Below are 21,085 nucleotides of genomic sequence, written 5' to 3' on the forward strand. Positions count from 1 at the left end.
AAAGTGAGTTAAAAAGAACACAGTCACAATTATGCACTTTCTGCCAATTTCACTTCACAAAATCTCTTACACTGATCGCTTTGTTTTTCAGACCCCCCATTGCTATGGTCTATGTTGGGACGTCAGTCAGAAAAATTGGAATGCTTTGGGTAATTCTGGATTTCAGACCCCCCCTTACTGATAGGCCTGTGTTGGGGAAGCTGGATAAAAAGGTTGAACTGATTTAAGAACAAAGACACCCCTCTTCCTTAAAGAAGTTGGGGTCAGCTGGACAACAAGGATTACCCAATAGAATTATAGGCTATAGTTTTCAGCGCACACTGGGAAGTGAGCTTTTGTTAATTTCGAATTTTACCAAAATTCACCCCGTAGTGTCGGCCAAATGGGGAGTTAATTAAATTAATATGTTTGGTTACAGGCTAAGGATCTACACAGTTTTGCCCTCCATCCACAATAAAGGGAAAGGATTCAAGGCAAGCAGACCCCCCCCCCCCACACCTTTTGGTTTTCCTAGGCTGAATACCACCTACATAGCAAGCTTCTGTTTAAAGTTCAGGCAAGCCAGCTGAATCTCAGGACACTCTGGAAAGATAGGGCAGGGGTCTGGTCACTCAACTGTCAAAAATGGCCTCCCGCTCTCCACCACAGGACCCAGTCAGCTTTGAGGCCTTCCTAGAAATAGACAGCTCCACCCAGATGCACTCTCGGGAATCTCCTCTGGTGTCTCCTTACAGCTGTCAGATGGTAAATTTCAGCAGCCATCCTGATGGTCTGTCTCTTCTCTCTGTCCTCCTGTCTTTCTCCTTTTTCTGTCTCCCAGGTATTTGTGTCCTCTGTTTTGATGCAGTCCCCCTTATATAGCAGAAATTACATCACCAATTTTAAAATCTTGGGGTGGTACCCTGCAATAATACCTGCCAGTAGGATTGGACAGTTACCTCTCTCTCTCTCCTCCCAACCCAGCTTCCAAGTCTGGATTGGTTTAGGGGTCTGGAGCACCATATGGCAATTCCCATTTGTAATCACCCCTTTGTTCTCCTTTCAACATTTTGGCAAACACTAGTTTTGTATCACAACTTCATAATTTTACTAGCAACTGCCATACTAAACATATTTTCTGATTTAGCTAATCATGGAAAATTAGATAAACCGACCACCAAATCTGTACGATGTAGCATGGCCATGTGGCACATTTCTGCCGTTTCCATAAAAAGCACTACATTTACGAAGATGTACGTTATTAAGCATATCCCTAATTTCATTTTCCACCTGTTCACCAACTCTCACATTTGGAACATGTTCACATCAGCCAGAAACATAGTTTAAATGGCCTTTAAAGTTCCCAGAGTCACAGGTAGATGCATTTTATATCCCCTAAATCACCTAGAAATTACATAAACAATGATACAAAAATGAAATCAATCCACATTATGGTTGCTGAGAAAAAGGCCTAAATGATAATAATAATAGTCCTTTTAACTTAATTGTGAATCTTCCTGTGGGACAAATGGCCATTTCTGTTTCTGGCCATTTGTTTCCACTGGGTCAGCCTGTACCTTAATCAGTCTTCTTTCTGTTGGAAGCTTGCTTTTTGAAGTGGGTGCCCCCATTTTGACACATATTAGTCATTCTCCAGCCAAGGGTGAATTTCTTTGAAGTCCCTGCTTTCAGAGCCAGCAGGTCTGGAGAACACTGAATTTCAACGCCTTTAGCAGCACATTTTTATTGTGGCTGATCATTAGATGGGAGATGTAACATTCAGGCTGGAAGTGGGAGTTTTCCTTTGTGAAGTTTTGCCCATAGCCAGAAACAGGGTCTGCCTTGGGCTGACATTTTCCATGAAGACAAAGTGGCTCTTCAACTGACACTGGAGTTTTGTAGGTGAAACATAATATACACTGCTTTTGTCAACCCACAACATCGTGTTTTGTTTTCCTGACATTGTTCTGTGAGCAGTGATATTTTTTTTACTTTTGCTTTTTAAAGCCGTTTTTATATGCACACCCATGTGCAGGCCGTTTTTGTTTTCAATGTTTAAAAATCCTGTTTTCCATGTGACACTATCTTTGATTCCTCCTTTTGTTAATTAAAATGTTGCTTGTCCATTGGTAATGACAGGTAGGCCCCTTTCCACATGGCTCTTTAACTTTACTTGAAAAACAAAAACAAAAGCCAAGCCGTTTTTGTTTGTGTTTAAAATATTGCTATTTATGTTAAAGGGACTTTTGTTTGGGGCCTTTAAATGCACCCCACAATGCTCCTAGATTTATCAGCCGTGTTTGACCTTACTGATCATACTCTACTCATCAAAAGATTGTCCAAACTCTGTCACTTCTCTATAAGTGCTGCATCTTGGATGGAGTCTTTTCTAACCGCCCATGTGTCTAGAGTTGAGTGGAAAACTATCAAGCTTCCTATGTGCTCCAGACCTGTGCAGTCCTACAGGGAGCATGTCTCTCCCCAGCTTTGTTTAATCTTTATATCAGGCCATTTCTACACTTATTGGATAGCTTGGGCGTCCGATACCTCAACTATGCGGACAACACTCAGATACTGATGGAACTATCATGTGAATATGTCAAGGATTCTATGAAGGATTAATGAAATTTTAGCCACAATACAAACCTGGATGTTGACCAACTAATTGCTGCTTAACTATGCCAAGACAAAGCTGCTGGTCATTGGCTCTGGTCCAAGGCTCAAGAAATTAGCTGATTTATATGATTAATTTTGCATCATTGGTTGTACCATTCCTAAGGCCCCACATGTCAAAACTCTGGCCATCTTCCTGAGGCCCAGCTCACCTTTTAATACATGTGCCACACTTACGTTGTGCATATCTAAATTCCTTGCTTAAGCAAATCCGCCGTATCCATCGAAAAATATCAGTGATTGCTTCTGCTTTAGTGAACTCCAAACTAGACTATTGCAATAGTCTTTTGACAGGCATATCAGCCACTAAACTTAGCAAGCTGCAGGTCTCTCAGAACGACGCAGTTTGGGCAGTCTGCAGAGTGGTTAAATCCCAGCTAATCTCCAGTGCAAGGCGTACCTTACATTGGCTCCCAGTGAATAACAAGATTTTGTATACAACTATGACTTTGGCTCACAAATGTCATAACAACGCAGACTCCAGATTTCTATCTGCAAGGCTGGTAAGAGCAACTCATGAAAGGGCTCTGCGATCAAAAATGTTAATTATTTAAATATTCCGCATTTCAAGCTGCAGACGGTTGGGGGCTCCTGTTTCGATTCCTGGGCCTCTCGCCATGGAATGACCTGCCCTTGAGCCTGGGAACCATCTAGAGGCTGACACTCTTTTAAATTAACCCTGTTTACCTTTTCACTCTCGCACTCTGACTTCCTTTTTGGCCTTCCACTTCCCGTTGTGTGCGCCCTGAGGCCTGCGGGCGTGTGACGCTTTCCAAGAGATAAAGTAAAGGTAAAGCAAAGGAGTGTAACGCAGATAGTCAGAGAATGCAGGGTGGCTGCTCAGAACTCCGAGTTTAATCAGTAGTTTCAGCCCGTATTTGGAGGGAGCCGATTGGGCCACACACGCGACACAGCTGCTAATATCATCTTCCATTGGGTGAGATCTTAGGTGTTACTTTTACAACATGCATTATGCTCCACAATGATCATTTTCTGTGCCAATGATATTTTGAACTGGTATCTACCCTCTTTGTTTAACTTATAGCGCTTGTATAACCAATATTGTCCACGTGATTGCGAGACAAAGTATCCTAGCCTGTCCATCTTCACTTTCACCGGTTATAGCAGACTGAATCTAAAGAACCTAAGCCCCATATTACCTCGGTTTAGCCGGCCTGCCATCCCACAATACGGCCATCAGGCTTGCCCGATATCATTTTACATTGCTCTTTCATCGTGTAATATACTACCCACTCGTTCCCGGTCATTCAACCATTTTCAAACGTTTTCCGAGGGATTTCTTGTTCTATTCTCCACAGAATGAAACATCTTAAGTAGGTTGGGGAACATGTATTTCTGCTTTTTAATGGTTTTATATGTCCTAATCGGAATTAATGATGCTAGGTCGTGCAGCGGCCACATGAAAGTCCCTAAACTAATGATAGTAGGTGCCTCATACAAATGAGACTGCTTTAATGGTGCAATTATTATAATAGCTGCATTTCCGTTCCGTTCCAAGGAAGCCATAACATGTTTCCATCTGTGCCCTTACCGCAAACCCTTGGCCAGCGTAATTTCCACAAGAGACATAACGAGGGCAATCAGCCGTGCCAACTAGTCTCACACAAGTAGACTGGTGTACTTCTTATACTGCCGATATAGGGGGGTGTGTGTGTGTGTATGTAGTTCTTCATCATGCTCATGTAGGAGAGCCTGTAGGTATGTTGGACTTCAGCCCTCTTTCCCATGCTCAGAATGTGCTCCTCTCGATCTTCTCTTACGGACGCCTGCACGTGTGTTGGCGCGTGCACCAATGCGAATGATGGTGTGTGCAGTCAACACTAATGATGCCATCCTCCACATGATCCTTGGGAGTGCGTTTCACCATGGCCGGCTCTAGCGCAGTTGAATGTTATTATTTTCTCGCATTTCAAAACGGATTTGTCTGTGAAAAAGATTGCACTTTATAAGGCACTCATTTCCGCAATTGCTCATGTGGGCAGAGGGCAAAGCACTTCTCGATGTACGTGTTTATAATGTGCCTGTTCAGAAGCTTTAATGATATGATTGGTTATTTATAACGCGCTTAATACCCAGAGGTTTCTAAGTGCGGACCCGGGGATCGAAGCTCTGTTGCTCCATGTCGTCTTGCTTCCAAGGCGAGCACGTTGCGCCTGAGCTATCCTCCCTAGACGAATAATGATAATGATTCTCCTAAGCGCTATACTTATAACATATATACATACATGGTAGTGAACACTCCTATATACACAATTTCTAAAGAAGCTACCCAGTTGTTACACTCTTAGCTACAGAGAAGGTACAAGTGACATAGAGGTGGTGTTGCCATAATTATCATTAAATTCAAAAAATGGTAATGCATCACTAATATAATAAACACAATTTATTAGCGAATTTCCATAAAAAGAAAGTACAAAACGACGTCAAAAAATCATAGAACAAAAATTGTTAAAACACAGACACAACACAATTAATCTACTTCACCATCTAACAATCTCGTATTCTGTGTGTGGCTCACAGTTATTGTAATGATCATAGGTGATGTTAGTAACCTTTTGTGAGTGACCTTTATCCACAGTTGAATAACAAATATGAACAAAGCCCTCATGGGAGAGGTGTTGACATCTAAGTATGTTTCTAGCCTTCTATTCGGACCCTTAATGACTAGTTCTTTCTTTCAGGTTCGATCACGGCAGTCTTCAGGACACTTAAACACACTTTTTTGGATGTTCAGTGGACACGTCTTAGATTCTTCAGTGTAATAATACGAGTGACAAGCACGTCTAAAAACAAACAAATACATAGTATTTACAAAATGACCCTTCTTTAATGACAGTATTATTAACACCTTTGCCTGTCTATTCTTCTAGCTTACTTGATTTTACATGTACAAATAAATGTCATTAAACCCTGTGAAACCTAATTCATTTGGCTACTTAATTGACTTTCGGTTCCTCTTTGGGAATATTTAGATATATCCATCTCGAAATCTCGAATGGGTTTCTTGTCATATATGTAAATGTTCACGTATGCAGGCTACTATCTCATGTTTCCAGTGTGTATTCAACTCGTACCCTTCATTGGGTCTTTTGCTGTTTAACACAATCGATAGTTGGCTTACATATATTGCTGGCCATATTGGTTCATAAACATGTTCGCATTTTAACCACATGCTCCTTTCATATCTGCTTAGTAAGGCGGTCAGACATACCACATGCTCCTTTCATATCTGCTTAGTAAGGCGGTCAGACATACCACATGCTCCTTTCATATCTGCTTAGTAAGGCGGTCAGACATACCACATGCTCCTTTCATATCTGCTTAGTAAGGCGGTCAGACATACCACATGCTCCTTTCATATCTGCTTAGTAAGGCGGTCAGACATACCACATGCTCCTTTCATATCTGCTTAGTAAGGCGGTCAGACATATCTGTGTTGTACAGTCATCACACAACAGCGTCTAGGATACTAAGCTCGCTATACCTTATTGATGCATCTGAAACAGACAGGAGCTCAGTAATTCTACATAGATATACAGTGGACTTTCTTCCCAAGTAATCTGCTGTCCCATGATTGTTTGAATACCAGCCTGAGAACGAAAACGGCGGTATTTAGGGTACTAGTTTTAGCATCCTCTCTGGCTGTGTTAATTTTATGGACACATCACATACCTTTTTAGTAAGCGGGAGGACAAAGAGAAGAGTTTTTTATAAACATTTCTCCGCGGGATGATTAGCAACCGGCCACCGGCATGTTTTATTTGCGAGTAGACTGTGAGCTGCGTTGGTCTCGACTCTAATTGAAATGGAGTACTTCACAGCCTAGAGACATGGAGAGCACTCAGTCAATACATATCCCAACGTATAAACTCATGTGTCAAGAACTGGGTGGCTGAAAAACCACTTGTAATTTAAGACTTACAGGGGAAATAGCCTATCAAGAAAGCATCACAATTTGTCATGGCTGTGTTTTTAGCCCTTTTATGGGAATGCATGTTTATTCACTCCGACTACATAAACTTCTCTTTGTTACCAAGTTGGAATACCTTTCCCAGTTCCACCGCAGTCTCTAGCGTAGAGGTTTGCTACCATTAGCGCTTCCGATTTTTTTATTTGTTTTCAGGTTGTTACATTTCGTTTTTTTTCCCAACTTTATTTACTATTTTACACAAAAACATTAAACATTAATACATACATATAAGAGTGAGTTTGCAATAAGTATACAATATCAGGTATAACAAATCAAAATTCTTTTCGCAGCATCTTATCATATCTGCTACGTGAGCCACCGGAGAGACGGGGGGTTGGCGTACCATTCCCGGGAATTGCTCTGCGTAGTCCAGAAATGGGGCCCAGGTGCTGGCGAATGTGCTCACCGCACTCCCCTCGCGGTTAGTTCCCTACCTCCTTGTGTTTTAGTGCTGCTCTGTGACATCCAGTGCCTGAGCTGCGCGCATCGAAATCTCTTGGTCTCAGTGAACTTGAATTTCGTTTTGCATTCTTCTAATTTTATCAGGACCCCGCTAGTTAAAAGTCTCCTATTTGGTTTAGTCCCCCTTTCCTCCAATTGTCGAAGCTTGCCGGGCGTGAACTCTGGGTTGTTCCAAATTAGGGGAAAGAGGTCCCAGGATGCATGCCCTTGCAACCCCATTTACAGGCTGCCCTTCTCCAGCATTCTGCTGTGTTTTTAGTGGATGCTAGTGGGCCTGTGTTCGAGGAGTCCCTGGGTTTGGTGATGTGCGGGAGGGCTGAGAGGGGTACCGGGCTCCAGGCTTCCTCTAATTGTTTACAGCGAGGCTGGTTGGTGTTCGACTGACAGCAAAAACGTGTGATAGTTGCGCAGCGAGGCAGTATCTGGAGACGTCCGGCATTCCCAGACCACCCAAGCCCGCACCTCGGAGCAGGACACGTTTGGCTACTTGTGGCTTTTTTTTGCCCCATACATATTTCAGTAGCCCCTTTTCCAAGAGCTGGAGCTCTCTCTCGGGGATCGGAATTGCCAGGGCTAAACAGTGGTAGATAAGTCTCGGGACAATGTTCATTTTTATGGCTCTGATTCTCCCTAGCCAAGATACCTCTTGGTTGTGCCAGCGCTCTTAAGTCTTTGCGCATCTCCCTAAATAACTGGGAAGTTGGCCCTGTACACTCCCTCTATTTTATTTGGAAGGTGAACCCCCAGGTAGCTAATGTGGGATTTTGCCCAGGGTACGGGGTGCCTATTTGCTAGTGTTTGCCTGCGTTTCTGCGGCATGTTAACACCTAATGCATTGGATTTGGCGTAGTTAACCCTGAATCCTGATGCTTTACCGAAAGCCTCTATCTCCTGCCATAGGGCCTTCATGGATACATCTACCTGAGTTAGGGTGAGTAGGACATCATCCGTGTACATGGCGGATTTGAAGGAGCTGTCACCCACTTTCAGGCCCTGCATGTGTGCGTATTCTAGATGCAAACGGCTCCATAGAGAGAGCGAATACCAATGGGGAGAGGAGGCAACCCTGGTGCGTGCCTCTGAAGATCTTAATTTTGGGTGATCTGATGTTGTTCATTCTCAGGGAAGTGGTGGGGTTTTGGAAGTTGGCTAGTGTCCATGTCCTAAATCTCGGGCCAAACCCCAAGTGGGGTAGTGTTTTGCTTATGTACCCCCAGGCTTGTAGGTCAAACGCCTTGTGTGCGTCAAGTGAGATGGCTGCTAGTTCTGTTTCTGTTCTGTTAGCACTTTCTATTAGGTTTAGGATGCGTCTGATGTTGTCCTGTTTATTGGGCCCCGGGATAAGCCCTGTTTGGTCTGGGTGAATGAGTTCAAGGAGAAATCTTGCCAATCGAATTGCTAGGATCTTCGTGAAGATCTTGGCGTTGTTCTTTAATGTTATAGGCCAGTATGAGGCACATTGCTCCGGGTCTTTATCCGACTTCAAGATGAGCACTGTGGGAGAGTCTTCCATAGAGGGGGTTATGCTACCTGTTATAAAAGAATTAAATAGAATTGTAAGTTGGGGAACTAGGATATATGCAAACGTTTTGTAGAAATAAGCTGTGAACCCGTCGGGGCTGCATTCCTCTGGCTCTGAATTGCTACCACTATCTCCTCTGTTGTAATCGGGAGTTCTAGGGAGTCTAATTGGCTCCCAGGTAGCAGGTGTGTGCCGATTTCTCAGTTGGGATTCCTACCATAATTTCCCAGTAGTGGTTTGTCATCACCTCCACCTTGTCTTTCTCTATATACCAGGTCCGCCCCTCCGGCCCCTTGAGTTTCTGGATGTTATTTTGGGTGTGTAGTTTTTTTCAAATTTGCGCACTAGCAGTCGATTTGCTTTGTTGCTGTTTATGTAATCAAATTGTTTGGTGTATGCTAGTGCATGTGACGATTTATCGACCAGGTGCATCTCCATGATGGATCTTGCTTTCTTAAACTCCCTCTGTTTTGACAGATTGGTGTGTTTTTAGGGCTTTTTCTAGCTCTGCCACCCTCTCTTCTAGCCTCGTTTGTTGTAGTTGCCCCCTTCTTTTTTGAGCCGCCGCAGTTAATTAGGACCCCTCGTATCACTGGCTTCATGGCATCCCAAACTGTTGCTTAGGCGCACCCCGCTGCAGAGTTTTCCCTAAAGTAACAGGTAAATGCTTCTGCCACTTCAGTTCTAATTGCCATGTCTTGTAGCATGGAATCTTGCAGCTTCCAGTACCTTTGAGGAGGTCTGGGAGGACTTGGATGCTTATGTTAGCCACCACTGGGGCGTGATCTGACACTTCTCTCAGGTGGATCTGGGTCTCTCCTACGCAGGGGAAGAGCACACTGGACATCAGGATCAGGCCTATTCTAGAGTGACCCTTGTGAACGTGTGAGTAGAATGTGTAGTCCCATACTCGTTCGTTAGCCAGCCTCCAGATATCTACCACGCATGTTTCCCTAAGGAACTCAACCACCCCTATTGCCCTGGAAAATTCATTCCCAGTGGGGGACAGCGTTTTGTCATTATGCGGGTCTGGGACTAGGTTAAAATCTCCTACTATCATGAGGCGTCCTTCTGTAAATGCACTTAAGATTAGGAGAACCCTGCGGAGAAAACGGTTTTGCGCGATGTTCGGGCAATATATAGATGCCACAGTTAGGGGTTGCTCCATCCATTATGTATCTCCCCCTTCGGTCTCGTTTCCTTGATATCTGTGTGAGGGGAAACTCACTGCTTAGTAGGAGTGCTACACATCTCTTTTTCACACCTGCTGTGGCAAAGTAACTCCCCGCGTATCGGCAGAAGCGAATACGCTTTTTTCATCCGCCTCCAGGAGATAAGTTTCTTGCAGGCAGACTATGGGGGTCATTCCGAGGTTGGTGCTAAGGGACAAACTATGCCGGTAAAGGATTACCGGCATTGATTACCACTACGGGCTATTCTGACCAACCTGACCGCTATTAGCGGCATCATAATTTATGGCATCTATAATAGCGGCGTGGGCACGCGGGCCACCATGCCGGAATTAGCATGCCGTAAACTGTAGGAGATCACAAGTTAAGCGGACATGCAAATAACGGCTCCATGAAGGCGTTAAAAGTGGTTACCGGCATGCCTACCGTAAAATGCCATGTGCAGTGATCCCAACTGCCACATGTGCACACACTTAGCACAGGTGGAGGCAATGGAGTCTGGCCCACTACAAAAGGAGCACACCCACGGAGCACACACCACACACCACACCCCCTCCCACATCAAGATGATTACAATAGTAGTAGCATTACTGGAGCTGGAGGACATGCTTGCATTGCCACAACAGCAGCAACAACAACAGCTGGCACCACAGAGGAGGAGAAGGAGGGTGAGACAGGCTCAGCATGCCCCACCAGTGCAGCCACTGTTGCCACGCAGGCAGGCCCCAATTCCTCGCATCAGAGCCAGTCCTTTCAATCTAACCCGAGCAGATCCACACCCTGTACCGTCTGGACCGGGACACCATCACCACCATTGTGGACCTGATACACGACGACATTGTCACTCTCATAGAAATATGCACTGCCATCACCCCTCTACTGAAGGTAGTGTCTGTGCGCCACTTCTTGCCACAGGCACCTACCAACACACAGTGGGGCACATGCATGGCATATCACAACCCTTATTTTCTCAGATACTGAACCAAGTGCTGGATGCCCTCCTCAAGCACACAAGCGACTACATATCCCTACCACTGACTCCCCAGGAGATATTTGATACAAAAGTTGGCTTCCATGCACTGGCAGGCATGCCAAATTGTGTAGGTGCCCTCGACTGCACCCACGTGGAGTTGGTGGTTCAGCATGCCATGGAGGTGGTTTACCGCAACCGCAAGCAATACAACTCCATCAATGTGCAGATGGTATGCGACGCCAGCAAGATCATTGTTGTGCCCGATATCCCGGATCACCTCATGACTCTATGGTCCTGCGGAATTCCACACTACCACGCTTCATGGATCGACATGCTGGACGACGTGCCTGGCTGCTTGGTAAGTTGCATGGCTGGCACATGGCATTGAAATGGGGGGAGAGATGCACACACCACCATGCTGTCAAATTTGATGTGACTGCACGATGTGTACATCACCTAACACTGTGCCCCAAAGCATCACAAACGGTACATGACACCCAAATCCCATAGGAATTAAGTAAAGTTGACACCTATCACTACATGACTAACAGGAAACCACCCCACATCCCACAACACGCGCACCACTCATCAGCGGCCGTCACCCTCCATAACGCCATCTTGCACCATGCAGTGCATATGCAATATGTTGCTGTCTCCTGCATATCACCACACAGCACAAGCATCCCTGGGAGTGCATTAAACTGAACCAACTAGGGAATCCACAGTCTGTCACAGGGCCGCCACATCAACAGGAGTGCTGCATGTCACCATGGGAATGATCAGCGCTGATTGCACAATAATGCACAGACTACTGCCAATGCTCCCTCTAAGTAAATCTCACAGAACACAACACATCACAATTCTGACATGAACACAGCTGTATGCGTACACGATGCATGTGCAACAAGACGTCAGTACACACCATGTATCATCTTGAAGATGCAATCCACACCATTAGTCCATGGCACAGGACACATTGAGGGGCTGGAGATGGCGTAAATACATCCATGAACATGTGCATGTGGGAAACGATAAACTGCAGGCATGTGTGACTAGTACAGCTGTCCATCATGGATTGACTAACATTTACATTTTATTGCCTCTCATGCAGGTGATAGTGGCTATCCCTTGAAGGCGTGGCTCCTCATCCATGTCCGAAACCCACAGAACAGGCACAAGGAGGACTACAATCGTTACCGTACCCGTGTGGTCATCGAGCAGATATTTGGCCTGTTGAAGACACGATTTTGCTGCCTCAGCCGGTCGGGTGGAGCACTCCTCTACAGGCATGAGAAGGTGGCCAAGATCATCATGGCATGTGTCATGCTGCACAATATGGGCATCAGGTGGAACGTGCTCCTGCCCCCTGACATTGAACTGCTACCACCTGCTGATGATGAAGGGGAAGAAGATGATGTGGCTGGACATCATTGCGGTGCTGATGCATGGGAGGGACGTGATGTGCGCCAGTCAGTGTTTGCACAATATTTCTGATACACATGGCAGCAGAGGGTGACGTGATGGTTGGACAGAGGGCACTGGGTGTGGGGGTACATGTACACTATGCACTGTAAATGAATAAATGACACATGCGCAATGATGAATGTCCACTCGTGTCTTGTTTTTCACACAACGGGCGTATTAAATATAACAATGTAAATGTAAGTGCAAAAACCCACCACCACCCTCACCCCCAGCTCCCCCACACATGTCCCATCGAGTCTCCAGTGCCTACATGAGGCTGCCCTGACGATGAATTGGCACTCCCTGGTCCAGATGGCGGCATGTCTTGCCGGCGCAGGGTACATGCCGACCTGCGGAGCAGCCTTGTCTGGGTCGAACTGGATGAAGACGGGGTGACCGCCTGCTGGGATAGTGAAGCAGGATACCCTGCCTCCATGGCATCCGCTATGCGGCCTAAGACCTGGCGGAGGGCCGAGACCTCCTCGCAGAGGCAGCTGGTCTCGTCAGCAAAGGATTTGGCCATGGAGGCAGTGTTGTCCGTGATGGACCTGCCTAGAGAGGCAAAGTTTTCACGCCACTCCTGTCTGGCTAGTCTGTTGTCCTCAACAAACTTCCGCACAAGGGCAGTGAGCAGGTCAGACCGCTGCGGCCCTGCGGGTGCACCTGTGGAGGTTGTTAGTCCCTGCCTGTCCTGTCCAGCCTCCCTAGTTGTCAAAATGGGACTAAAGTGCCCTTCCGTCTGCTCCTGACCAGACTGTTCCGGGGTGCTGGCGTGCTCTGTATCAAGTGACGATATTAGTGAGGATGCCGGTGCACTTGGTGTACGGACCACTTCTGATACATCGTCCTCAATGGGCACCCATATGTCATCCTGTGGGTCCTCCAAAGCCAGGGGTGCTGTGGCTGCCACCTCCCCAGCCGAACTGGACTCCTCTGACTGTGGTGCCTCGCCTGATTCGTCAGGATGGCCGATGGTGGTGCTTCGCCCTCTACGGGCCTTGGTGGCCCCGGTGTAATGGCTACCTGGGGTGTCTTGCCAGTTGGCGCACGGCGGCCCCTGGGTTGTCCCCTCGAGGTCGAAGGGCGGTTGGCATCATCCCAGGACCTCTTCCGGGGTTGGGTCTTTGCAGGGGTTGCGTCCTGCCCATCGAGTGATGTTTTGATAGGCATCATACATACATTTGGACAATTGATCATCCACAACATTGGGGGTAATAGGCATTTGTGTTTGGATGAGTATGTTGTTTGATACATGGGTGGGTTATGCAGGCATACGTCAGCGTCACTCATGTTGGCCAAGAGCAATGCTATCTGACATGCATGGTATTTTGGGCCTGCACGCTGTGTGACTCATGGCATTTACAAGTTTGTGTGGTATGTGTGAGGTCCGGCATTGCCTTGCAGCAGGCATCTGCATGTGGCTGTGATGCGTCCGCCTACTTTGCTGGGAATGTGCATGTGTTGGACCATGGCTTGACTCTTTGGACTGACATATTGTTTGACTTTCATCAGACTTGGCATTAAAATGTTTTCTTAGGACACCCGCCTCCATCGCCCGATGTTGTGGCGCCACACTCCATCTCGCCAACACCTTCAATCCCCTCCATCCCTATCATGCTGGCGCAGATGTCCTCCCATGGGGTGAGCTTGATTGGAGAGCTGGGACCTCCTCCTGTTCCCATTGCCTGGCTCTGGTTCACTGAGAGGATGTTTCGGACTCTGTCGCAGGTCGTCCCAGCGCTTGCAACAGTCTTTGATGGTGTGTGGGGTGTTCCCAACAGCACTGACCTTCTGAGCAACAAGTGCCCAGGTCTCCTTCTTCAGTATTGCCTCCCTCTTCATGTTATTGGAGAATATTATGCCAGCATGCTCCTGCAGTGTGTCAACCAGCATCTGCAGCTCATCCTCATTAAATCTTTCTTTCCGCTGGTGGGCAGCTCCCTTCTTCAGGGCCTTGGGCATAGTGGTGTAATTGGTGGATCTATTCACGACAACAGCAGAGTCCAATGGGTCCTGTGTGGTGAGGATGGTAATGGATTGTGTTTATAAAGATGGCCGCCGTGCTCCTTCCCTTCCTGTGCGATGATGCTACTTCTGGTTCCGCTTATTAGTGGTGACCGTTATTAGCGGTGACTGCTATTGCTGCATTGGACCTTGTCGGTAGTGCTATCTGAGCTATGCTTGATGCCGCTAAGGGCATTTAAGGTGCCTATAACGGCATGCCGATAACGACCTTACCGGCATGGTGTGAAGCTCGTGCCCGCAAAGTTGTAATAGTCTATTAACAGACTGATGATTGCCCGGACACACTATTTACGTCATGCTGGTAAGGACTGTTACTTACCTCTAAACTCGGAATGAGGGCCTATGTCTGAACAGAGCTGCACTAGCTTGCGGCCCACCGATTTTCTTTTCACTAGGGAATGGAATCCCTGCATGTTCCATGTGACCATACGCAGTTCCTTGCCAGGGTCATGTGCCATGTTTGCTCACGATTTTACTGATTCGCTGCCCCTCCCGTGTCTCTGCATGCCCCAGGGTGCATCCCGGAGTGCCCCTGCCGATTAAGTCTCTTGCCTTACATAGTGTATGAATTTGTTCCTCTGACTTTCCCCTTCTCCATCCCATCGAAACAGTCCCTCCCCAACATGCCCTCCACCCCAAGCAATGGGTTGTTTAGCCAGCCCTAAACCAGCGGGGCAACCAGGTCAAGCCCGCTCACTGACATTACTAGAGACCAACTGGGCCTCTTGCGAACATTGATAACTCGTTGTACTTGCAGTTAGGTTAGTCCGTGCTTCTGTAGGCAACCATCTCTGGTGTTATACATAGTTGTCTCCATTCCTGTTCGCTCCCTTAGTGTTTGCGTGTGACTGTGGAGACTTAGGCTTAGGTGGTGCATTTCCTGCGTGAAAAGTAGCCGCCATTTCGCAGGAGGTTTAGGATTCATTGAAAAGGGGGCCGTACGAGATCGGCGATTGTGGTGATTGTCGCTTGGGGGAACACCCGCACTCACTCTTTATCGCCTTTCCTGCTGTTTTGGGTTGGGCCCTTGATCCTGCATCTGCGGTTGGTTCCAGGGCTTTGCAGCCTCCCTTCTTTTGGAGCCCTTGAGTACTGTGTTGTTTGTTATCTCTTTGTTTTCCCCATCAGGGTTCAGAAGCCCTTCCGCCTCTTTCATGTTGCAAACTTTGCCAAGATTTAGCCTCCAGAGTGAAGTTTAGTATGGTCGGGAACCCCCATCGGTATGGCACTTTCTTATCACACAGCCATTATGTTAGTGCTTTTAGAACCTTCCTCTTCAAGAACTTGTTTGTAGCCAAGTCCTGATACAACGTTATTGATGCGTCCCTGAATTGAATGCATGCCGACAACCTTGTTTCTTGCATGATCTCCTCCTTGATCCTAGAGAAGTGGACTCGTGCCAGCACATCCGAAGGTGTGAAGAGCCCGTATCTTGACCTACTTCTGTGAACTCTGTCGAGTTTGAGCAGGGCGCTATTGGGTAGGGCTAGGATAAGGCGGAACAGGTCCTGTGTGAAGTCCCCCAGTTCTGCATCTGTGATTGAGTTTGGAATGTCTCGCAGGCAGGTGTTGCGACGGGAAGCGATTCTCTGAGTCTTCCTGCTTTAGTTCTAGAGACTTGCACTGCACCTCGCCTCCAGGACCGAGATTCTGTCTGCTCCTTCACCTATTTCAAAGGTGTGGTCATATAGTATGGTTTCTATCTTCACGGTTCTGCTTTCCATTTCATCAATGCGCTTGTTCAGAACTGTGATCATTGCATAACCTTCTCCGTGCTCTTCTGATATTCTCTAGTCATAGCTGTTAGTAGGTCCTGGAGATCAGCCTTTGTTACTGCTTGCATGGGTGGTGATTCACTAGATTCTGGGTCCCTTCATTGGGTCAGCGCGTTCACTTTCTCCCCCCTTTTTGCCTTGTCCATAATTGGGAGCTGCCAGTAGGGTGGAGATGTCCATTTGCTTTATTGCTTTTTGCCATTTCACCTCTACCCCCCCCCCCCCCCGGGGTGCCTCACGCAGGGTCTTCTGGTTATGGTCTGGGCCTCGCTAATGAAGTGTATGGCGGGGTACTCCAGCCACTCGTGCTGAAGCAATACTTTGGGCCGATGTTTTTCGCTTCTGCTCTTTGGTTGGGTTTATCTTCTGGATTCTTTTTAGTGCAGGAGCTGCATTTTACCTACCCGCCTTAACGGTCCTGGCCCATTCCGCTTCCTCAGTGCCCAGTCCTTGCATGTGCACAGGGTATAATGTTAGCCCCCATGCTGATGACTATGGAAGTTGTGCTGCCTTTTGGTCCTCGCTGGATGAGCGGCTCTCTGTTGATGTCACAAGTGCATTGCCTTATGCTCGCTTTCATTAGCTGGAAGGGGGTGGGGGACAGGAGCACATTGCCCATGTGTGGAATAAGAGTCCCCCAGGGGAATGGGCCGCCGCTCCCTGTACTTCAGCTCCATTGCGCCCCCCTCTGTGAGAGACGCCGGGCTAAAGGGGGAGAGCTGTATCTGCTGGTGCAGAGTTCCTGTGTTGCCAGGGGGAACCTGTGTGGGTGCTTCCAGATGCAGGGGCTCGACGTCTTCTGTGCTGCTATAATGCCAGCCGTGGAAGAGCTTCTGACCAGCGGATGCTGGTGGGGATGTCGGGCTGTATCCCCCAGGGGCCGCACAGGCACTCAACCTAATCAGATGCCTCCGCAGCACAGCACGTCCCGGCCACGGCGGCTGAGGCTGGGCTGTATGCTGCTTGGCAGAAGTGTGCCTCCGACCTCGGGGGTGCTCTGTGGCTCATTCGTCAGGTGACTAAGTGGTTCGGAGCATTGCCCCTCTTGGCATGCTGAGCATGCAATGTTATATCTTTTTCCATTTAGGCTCAGCGGCGGGGGGGCAGGTCATCCCTCATAGCTTCTCCTCATGCTGGCTCATCCCCTCCAGGGTCGAGGGGGTGATTGTAGTCACCTGTGTAGGCCTGCTGTCATCGGGCCCTTCGGCCTTCCTTGCTGGCTGCTCCTATGCCGGGACTCTGGAGCATCGGAGCCCAGTCGCCATTTGTACGCCGCGTTGGGTGTGCAGCCGCCACAGTCTGCCACCTTGTTTACCTTTGTGGGGCTGCTGTAACTGACCCCACTTTGCAGGCTTGCTCTATATACTGCAGGCTTACCCATTGCTCGTTTATGCTGAAAATCGGGCGTTATTTCTGCTGTTTTCATGTCGGTGGCTGGGCTTGGGCCTGGAGCTCTCATATCGCCATGCTGCTCGGCTCCAAGCCACGACCCATGTGCCTGTTTTTTTTTTTTAAACCTTATCTTACACGTGCAATGATAAACAACAACATTGTATGGCAAGCACCGTGCCTTTCCTAGTACATGGGATAAAGTACCCCCCACCATGCTTTGTAGAGATACAGTGCAAGTTACCAAGGAGTTCCAAACAGAGGCGTGAGGAGGGTGAGCTCCTGTATGGCGTGTTGGAACTCGAAGGTGCCTTGCTAAATGCTTTCTATGAATGGTAGTGGGGTTTTGGTTTTATATTCCTTATAAAATGATTGCACTATCCTCCACTTCAGTATACTTGATCTCTTGCTCGAACTGATGAAATGTATCTTCCAATTGTTCATATATTTAATAAAAGTAGAATCTGTGAAGGCTGCCAAAAAATCACCAAAATGCAGTTTTTAATGTGTTGCAAACAGATATTGTAAGCAAAGTGACTGAAACGCATTTGAGGGTCGTTTTCTGCTTCTATGTAAGTGGTGAACTCCAACAGTGGGCTAAATAAACATATTTTCATAAATACCTCCTTACCAAGTAAAGGTGGTCCATTGTCACAGATAGTTCAGAAGAAAGTTATTGTAAAAGTAGGCTTGCCTTAAATGCAATCCTCTAGTGACAGCTGAAGGTTTGTTCAGCCAGTAGCACTGTGGCATCACAGCTGGACTAGAATACGTTAAGAGTTGATTATTAAAGTATTTTCCATAAATAAGTCGAGTAGTGAGCCACACCATTTTTATACAAATATATATGCCTAAAATAATACATGGTGGCCTGCAATATATAGCTAAATGTTAACGACATAATTGTGGTTTTACGCTCATCGTGATATTGCTATTCTCCTGTAATAAGAAAAGAACGTGTCTACGAAACTGCAATAACTTGTTTCAGTTGATTATTGGTGGTGTCTCAATGGCTACGTGCAGAGTACACAGTGTGTGAAAAACAGCTCACTTTATTTGTTGAAAGCTGGTATTATTAAGTATTGACTCGCTTTTCAGATTTCTTTCGTCTCGAAGTGTTTATTTTTGTGCAAAATTCATAATCATAAGTTGCAGGGGTGGTCTGGGAACCAAGAGGCACTGGAAATTAATTTCAAAGAGGCCCCATATTGCACATTTACCTTCTCCTGTTAGAAAATGTAGAAATAAAATAGGTTACCACACAAAAGAGTGCCAGGGTGCAGAGACGTAGCAGGAAATCTCCAGAGTTCCCTATAGGCCAGTTCACCCCGCCCAGGGCACAGAGGCCTGGCAGGAAATCTCCAGAGTTCCCTATAGGCCAGTCCACCCCGCCCAGGGCGCAGAGGCCTGGCAGGAAATCTCCAGAGTTCCCTATAAGCCAGTCTACCCCTGCCCAGGGTGCAGAGGCCTGGCAGGAAATCTCCAGAGTTCCCTGTAGGCCAGTCTACTCCTACCCAGGGTGCAGAGGCGTGGCAGGAAGTCTCCAGAGTTCCCTATAGGCCATTCCACTCATGCCCATGGTGCAGAGGCCTATCAGGAAATGCCCAGAGTTCCTTATAGGCCAGTCCAGCCCAGAGGAGAAGACATTGGGATGTGCATCAAAGGTACTGCTGGAGTTAAGTGAAGGAGAGCAGGAAACTGCATGTTTCTATTTCTTTTAAATCACAAATCCAGAGATTAAATCCACATGTATTTACAATCGACAATGGTTGGCAATAAATGATCAATTGCATTCTGGTATTTGTTTTACTACCCTACAGATCATACATACATTGTACAAGTGGAAGATGGAACAGTAGACCACATATTAAAGGCTGGTGATGGGGCATGTATTTTAAGGAAGAGAATACACCCACACATCTATGTATAAAGAATACTGCAGTATTGTGTGGCTTACCTCTATCTTGTTTGAGAAATTCCCGGTGACGTTCCTTAACTTTACAGGGGTACTCATGTATACGTCTGTTTGTTAATGCAGATAACTCATTCAACCACCCAAGGCAGATCCGCTCAAAATAACAATTCTCTTTCCCCTAAGTGTTTTAGTCCTTGCTTCTTAACCAAACCACATGCCTTGTCATTTTCTGGGGGTTCTTTCTGTGGTGAGGTGAACCATTTGTGCACCATGTCACCATTGGCTTGCCTCCTAACTTTAGATTCTGCATGTTTGTTTTGTCTTGTAGGTTATTTGCAGGCGTCATCCCTCGAACGACCGCCATCAGTGTAGGCGGGTTCATCTTTCTTGGCGCTTACGACAAAGCCTCCAAAGTCCTGCTCCAGCTTGGCCCACAGAGAGCTTCCTGAGCAGAGCTGCAGTGCTGACTGGCGAATCCTTGCCATGTAATCCCTGTTTCAGCCTTCTTTGTGGAGAAGAGCAGCTGCTTAACAGTTTGAACACTGACGTTTTGCAGGACGAGCGACCTTAAGTAATCCAATTTCACTAATTCATTATTTCTCAGTGTAGACAACTAGCCAAGCAGTGAGTCATCTTTAGGACCTACGCCAAGAAAGCAAGATGTCTTGGGTAATAGTTGGAATAGTCATCCATTGTCTATCATCTGAACAATGGCCCTCAAATATAGTTAATACAGAGATATTTAAAATCAAAGAAAAACATACTCTCTACTTCGATATTTAGTACTCTAGTTATAATTGCCTTCTTTATGGGCTATTTGTTATCTACCCGAGGCACATAATGAATTAGTAGTGATAGCCATTTGCAGAAAAAGTGCTTTCAAACGAGGCAATGTAAAAATGTATCTATGTAGGCCACAGGTATGGTTGGCATGATTGTGGTGGTCAGGTAGCACCGCAGTTTTAAAGAGTTACACATAATTTTCTTTGATGCTGGCAGTATTGTCAAGCGATATGCATTATCTGTACACCTCCAATGTTCATGTCGCTGTATTGTCATGTATCTTTGTACTGGTGCACCCATTTTCAATCACAGCACTATTTTGCTAATAAAGAGAGGTATATTTTAAACTCCGAGTTCAAAAATGCTCCTTTTTCTAGCACATTTCAACCCGTATTCCTTCCAAGCACCTCGAGACAGGAATGTATCTACTATCACACAAGTCCTCCTGCCTCATTCAAAACATAACCTGGATATCTACTTAACCACTTGAGTGCTACTACTGGGACATGTATATTGTTTGACTATACTATGTTTAATACTCATTTCTCTAGGAGAGAATATATATACACAAATGCTAAACAAGAGCGTGAGATCAGTCTTAATGTGTTCTATTTATGAGTATTAACGCACTATATTGCAGGTGCAAATATGTATTAATTCAGTGATAAAGATGTGTAGAGAACATACAGATAATATCCAATGTTTATCATACACTCAAGGTCATATGCATTATTTTTTTTAGATACTCTAGAGGTAGACCCAGGGCAATACTGCTGTCCAATAGAAAACCTGTCAGGTGGTTTCTCTTTCACGAAGCACAACGATCCAACTCGCTCTAGAGTCTTGGACCTCTATTCTCTGTAGCTAAACCTGCCACAGTGCCAGGTGGGCATTTCGACCACCCTTTGGGTAGAGATTAGGCTCTGGCATGCAGGGTGTGATGA

At 46.5% G+C, this 21,085-nt stretch overlaps 1 protein-coding gene across 1 annotated transcript in view; it reads left to right on the top strand.

Annotated features, from left to right (window-relative positions):
• The window catches only part of SLC25A26 (solute carrier family 25 member 26), a 1,812,191-nt gene extending 1,791,703 nt beyond the window's left edge, over positions 1–20,488 (top strand). Inside the window, exon 10 of the mRNA XM_069643784.1 lies at positions 19,687–20,488. Coding sequence (XP_069499885.1) covers positions 19,687–19,807 — 121 coding nt within the window. The 3' untranslated portion in view covers positions 19,808–20,488. The remainder of the gene's footprint in view (positions 1–19,686) is intronic.
• Positions 20,489–21,085: the final 597 nt, after the last annotated feature.

This window comes from Ambystoma mexicanum, chromosome 2p, assembly GCF_040938575.1.
Source record: "Ambystoma mexicanum isolate Mex_15411 chromosome 2p, UKY_AmexF1_1, whole genome shotgun sequence".
Taxonomy (NCBI): domain Eukaryota; kingdom Metazoa; phylum Chordata; class Amphibia; order Caudata; family Ambystomatidae; genus Ambystoma; species Ambystoma mexicanum.